This window comes from Canis lupus, chromosome 29 (assembly GCF_003254725.2).
Source record: "Canis lupus dingo isolate Sandy chromosome 29, ASM325472v2, whole genome shotgun sequence".
In the NCBI taxonomy this organism is placed as follows: Eukaryota; Metazoa; Chordata; class Mammalia; order Carnivora; family Canidae; genus Canis; species Canis lupus.
In genome coordinates this window covers 19,961,342-19,967,341 of record NC_064271.1, presented here as the reverse complement: position 1 = coordinate 19,967,341, position 6,000 = coordinate 19,961,342, and the positions used below count along the sequence as shown (strand labels likewise).

Below are 6,000 nucleotides of genomic sequence, written 5' to 3'. Positions count from 1 at the left end.
ATGGGAAAAGAGTCTCAGTGTTGCAGGATGAAAAAGCTATAGAGATGCATAACAAGGTGAATGCTAGCTAATGCTATTAAACCGTACACTTAAAAATGGTAAACTTGATGTTTTGCTTTCTTCCTCTTTCCTTCTTTTTCCTTTTCCTCTACCAATCTTCCCCCAACTCAAAATATATGCACTGAAACAATAAAATAGAGGAAAGAAAAATGGGTGTTCTGCTCTTCTCCCTTTACAGTTCTCTACAACAAGCATTAGTTTTAGTTCAGAAACAATGAGGGAAGAATTGAAGGGAAGCTTGATTTCAGGCTTCTAATTTTGGAGAATCAGAACATTTCTTCCAGTTCAAGCTCAGGCTGACAAACTTACCAGGCTATAGGGAAATATATTGAAGTACCCAAGATCTTTAAAACCAATTTAGAAATTAATTTCAATAATAAAATATTACTATGCTCTCTCACATTCACAGTTAATGAAAACTGATCTGAAATTAAAGGCAAAAATAAGAAACACATCCACATAACATTTTCTTTAATAACCAATAAAACAAAAAATAAAACACATCTCACAAATGATAGCTATTCCATTAGAAAATACTTCATTCTACAATCTCTTTTAGTTGTTTTTCCATCAATTTCATCAGGTTTTGTTTCTTCGTTTCTGTTTGGGTGGAAAGTCCCATAATAAACAATAAGAAAAATAATTCCAAGGACAAGAGTAAGAGCTATAGTGATACTGATGGACATAAAATAGTCTGAATTAAAAATAGAGACTGGGGAAACCCAGAACACAACCAATATCCCCACTGTGGCCAGTACCCTTACAATATAGTAACAAAACATTGGACATTTGGTATTCTGTCCCTTAATATTAAAAAATGTAAAGGTAAGAATGAATCCAACAACAACCCTGTATAAGAATTCCATACTTATAGAAGCGCAAAACTGAGTTTGCTTTTTAAATGCCCACAATATCCCTAAAAACCAAAGAAATAACAACAGAAATAATGCAATCTTAACATCTAAGAATAGAAGAAGTACAATACTCAGCTTCCAAGATAATAATGTAAACAACTTATAAAAGAGGTATGTGAATTTGGGACAGAATCCATTAAGGAGATTTTTATCAGGCAAGGATTTTCTTAAAGCTACTTGATAAGCAACAGTCGACCAAGAAATAGCACAGCAAGAGACCAAGATGGCTGCATCTATAAAACAAAAAATAAAAAATAGATATATTATTATAGGAAACAGCAATGTTAAATTACTATATGTCATACATGCTTTAACTGTATATATATAAATGCCCACAAACATATCAGGTACTTTATATACTCATCTAATCCTTTGAAATAGATATTAATATTCCCATATTACATATAAAAGAATTGATGCTTAGAAAATATACAAATGACTTAAATCACATGGCTAGCAAGTTGCAGAAAGGTGAGATTTGAAGCTAAATCTGCCTGATTCCAAAGCTGGTGTAATTACATGCTATATCAGACTGCTTTATAAGATTTTAAATAAATTCGCTACATAAATTTTATTGACCAACTGTTATAATGGAATCTGCACACTCTGGAAGTTCTCTAAAAGACTATAGCTACAGTCCTAGTTTCTTCAGGTTTTTTGGCTTTGACCTTGAACATATACTTAAATCACCAAGAGATACCATAATGGGGGGTGGCAGTAGGAAGGGAGGGAAGGAGAGAGGGAGGTTAAACAGAAAACTTAATGTAAGTATAAGATATCAACAAGCTCAATTTCCCATTTAAGATGATGAATGAAATGAACAAATATATTCTAAAACTTATAAATTTCTATAGGCTTGATTTTTTTTTAATATTTTCTTTATTTGAGAGAGAGGAAGTACACACATTAGTGAAAGAGAGACCAGGGGCAGAGGGAGAAGGAAAAGCAGACCCCCTGCCGAGCAGGGAAACCCGGGCTCCATCCCAAAGGCAGCCACTTAACCTACTGAGCCACCCAGGCATGCCAGGCTTGACATCTTTAATCTTCACCCGATTTTTCCCCAACAAATAACGTAAGTTCATTACAACTTTGAAAAGGCATGCCATTAGCCCCATCAAAGCTGAGAACTTTTAACTTTTATAAAACTGAAAGTAAAGACATTAGAGAATTAGAAAGAATTTAAAGCAGAATACAAAATGCTATTCCTTCCCATTTAGCTTCACTGGAGATCTATATATTATGATGAAAAGGCAGACTTAAAATATGTTGATGTGTTGAAGAAGATTATGATGATTTTAAATGCCTTTGTCTACTTTACTGGTAATAGCATATTCCTTCTGAACCACACTGGACTTTTTTCTTTCTTCTTTGATTCAAATATTTTAATGAAAGCATTGCTGTCCCCTAATTGTCCTATGATACATTTTTTTCTAATTAGTTTTAACATCTACCAAACTACTGCATACACACAATTGAACACAAAACAAATTAAGAAATATATATAATTTTTTAAGATTTTATTTAGTTATTCATGAGAGAGAGAGACAGACAGAGAGAGAGAGAGAGAGGCAGACACAGGCAGAGGGAGAAGCAGGCTCCATGCAGGAAGCCTGATGCGGGACTCGATCCTGGGACTGTGGGATCACCCACTCAGCCAAAGGTAGATGCTCAACCACTGAGCCACCCAGGTGTCCCAAATATATATAATTTAAAAGTCAGTAAGCTCTACCCCTCCTCTCAGTCATAACCCCCAGAAGAAATCACTATCAACTCTACTAGCTTTTCTTCTGACATTTTATTTGTAAATAAAAAAATACACCTGTTCTATTTCTTACTTTATCTGCTTTAGACAGAGCTTATTGATTTTCTATTTGGAAAGAGGAAAATTTAGCATATACACACATAAATATACACCTTCTTTGCATTTTCCTCTCCTTCCATCTGCCCAACAGAGTAACATCACAATTTTTTATAAAAGTTAGTATTGGGTGTTTATCTTATTATAATTACATAAATATAGCTTTTTTTTTCCTGCCCAGCCAAGTATTACACTAATATACTTCCTTTCTTTTAAAACTGTTCACTGTTCCTTTGCTTGCTTAGTTTTTCATAACTCTATCAATATTTCTTGGGAAAATCTTCAAATTAATTAATTAGTAAAACACCCCTAGGGGGGATCCCTGGGTGGCTCAGCAGTTTAGCGCCTGCCTTTGGCCCAGGGTGCGATCCTGGAGTCCCAGGATCGAGTCCCGCGTCGGGTTCCGGGCATGGAGCCTGCTTCTCCCTCTGCCTGTGTCTCTGCCTCTCTCTCTCTCTCTCTCTCTCTATCATGAATAAATAAATGAAATCTTTAAAAAAAAAAAAACACCCCTATATACACATCTATTAGTTCTTTTTTTTTTTTTCTTTTTTTTTTAAGAATAGAACCCTACTAGTCTAAGGTGGCTGTTCTCAAGGTTTGCTTCCTGCCTTCCTAGAATGTCCCTTCAAGTCTCTTTGGTGTTGACTTCCTGTTTCCTGTTTTCATGTGTTTCTTGCTTTATTCTCATGTTTTGACCACGCATTCTCCAGATATTCCTGAGAGAAGTTGTACCTAAGCAAAAATGTTTGAGATCATGTCTGTTTCAAAATGTTTTTATTTACCCTCACATTGGATATACAGTTTTGTTAGAAATAGAACTGAAAGTTTAAAAACATGGGATGCCTGGGTGGCTCAGCCAGTTAAACATCTGACTTGATTTTGGTTCAGGTCATGATCTTAGGGTCCTAAAATCAAGCCTCTGTGCTCAGTGTGGAATCTGCTTGTCTTTCTCCCTCTGCTCCTCCCCCATATGCTCACTCTCTCAAATAAAGAAATAAAATTCTTTTAAAAATGGTAAAAATGTTTTCAGGGCACCTGGGTGGCTTGTTTAGTTGAGTGTCTGCCCTCCACTCAGGTCAGGGATCCTGGGATTGAGCCCTGTCTCTACTCCTACTTACTCTCTATTTTCCTTTGGTATATTGAAGTGGCTGTAGTCCTTCTGGAGATCTAGCTAAGCAGAAACTGAGTTGAGAATACACTTAGTTTAGGTTTAAGGAATATGTTCATAAGATCGGTTTGAATAGTTAAGATTAATAAGTAACAAAGTTAGGATTCTCAGACAGTTTGCCTGATATTAACACTTCATTATATTGCCATCAACAGGCCTATGATTACTTAACATTAAGGGACAATGATCTAGCCTTATCCAGTTGACATTAGTTTGACACTATTTCCCATTTCTTACTAATCTACCTGCTCTAACATATTTGTCTGATCACTTAGCTAGCCTAAAATTACACTCTATCCAAAATGAATTTCTTGTCTTTAACAAACCACATCTTTACATATTTCTCTCAGTCTGTAATGACCTCATCAAAGTATGCATATAGATGATTTCTTTGAGTTGACATTACTGACACCAGTGAAGAAAACCGAACACTCCCAATATTTACTAATGAAACATCAAAAATAAACTAGTACTGTCAATTCAAATAGTATCTAAAAATAGTTACTTCATCCCAAAAAAATGTGATATACTCTGATCTTATAGCACATTACTAAAGAAACTGCCAGTGTTTTTCCCAAATTTAATAACAATCCAAAAAATAAACATGATATTAATAACTTGTGAAGTTGAAAGGAACTTTTCTAAGTTAAAATGATAAAAAACAAATTTCAAGCAACTATGCTAAAAAACAGATGAGGAGCACCTGGGTGGCTTCGTCAAATTAAGTGTCTGACTTTGGCTCAGGTCATGATCTCAGGGTCCTGTGATTGGGCTCCACATTCAGTGCAGAGTCTGCTTGTCCCTCTCCTTCTGCTTCTCGCCTAACCCATGCTTTCTCTCTCAAATATTTTTTAATAAATAATAAAATTAAAATTAAAAACAGATTGAATTTTTCTATTCTCTCCACAAAATTATATAATAAAATTATCAAAAGTCAATTAAAGACTAAAAGTCATATGCAGCCAAAAAATTGAGGAATTAAAATAATAAAAGTATATTACTTTTCTTCCTCTTGTGAAATTTGTGGTATTTGTCAGCTTTATATCTGTAATTGACTGTGATTTATTTTATTTAAATGGTTACTTTCATACCTTTTATGAACTGAACTGTGTGTCCCCAAAATTCATATGATGAAGCTCTAACCCCCAATGTGACTGTTTTAAAATAGTGTCTTAAGGAGGTAATTAAGGTCAAATAAGGTCATAAGGGCAGAGCCCATGTCTGATAGGACTGGTATCCTTATAAAAACAGTAAGAGGCAAGAGATCTTTCTCCATACACAGAAGAAAGGCCATGTGAGGACACAGCAAGAAGGTGGCCATCTGCAACCCAAAGAGAGACCAACTCTGCTGGCACCTTGATCTTAGACTTCCAGTCTACAGAACTGTAAGAAAATCTATTTCTGACTGTTAAGCTGTATAAGCTGTATAATTCTATTACAGTACCCTATACAGACAAACAATATCTAATTTGTTTTCATATTATATTATTTTTCTTAAATGGGCCTGAGTGTTTTAGTTTTATACTTCAAAAAATCCAGATCCACCTTTGCTTTACCTTTTTTCTAGACTATACAAGGAATTTAAAAACACTTTAACTCCACTATCTTCTGCCTGACTAACATGTTATTGCTCTTATACTTTCCTTCTTTTTCTTAACCACATAGCATTACTTTTATTTTACACAATCTTCATTTAGATTTACTCACATATTTACTATTTTCTCTTTATTCCTTCTTGCATCTCAGAACACCTCTATTCTGTATGAAGTACAATCTTTGGAATTTCCTTTAGTAGTGATATGCTAAGGCATGGATTTCTATTTAGTTGCTTGTGAGATGAAAGGCTTCCTGAATCTGTAGGTAGGTGACTCTCATCATATCTGAAATTTTTTTCAGCCATTAATTTTTTAAATATTACCTCTGTTCCATTTGTTCTCTCTTCTCCTTTACAGACTCTGCTCAGATGTATATTAGACCTTCTCATCCCACCTTCCGTG

General features: G+C 34.7%; 1 protein-coding gene across 12 annotated transcripts in view; it reads right to left on the bottom strand.

The window, feature by feature from the left end:
• Positions 1 to 514: 514 nt before the first annotated feature.
• Positions 515 to 6,000, bottom strand: part of XKR9 (XK related 9) — an 85,265-nt gene continuing 79,779 nt past the window's right edge. For all 12 annotated transcript variants that reach the window (XM_025477963.3, XM_025477965.3, XM_049103805.1 and 9 more), the window contains one exon: positions 515 to 1,207. In XM_025477963.3, coding sequence (XP_025333748.1) covers positions 579 to 1,207 — 629 coding nt within the window. In that variant the 3' untranslated portion in view covers positions 515 to 578. The remainder of the gene's footprint in view (positions 1,208 to 6,000) is intronic.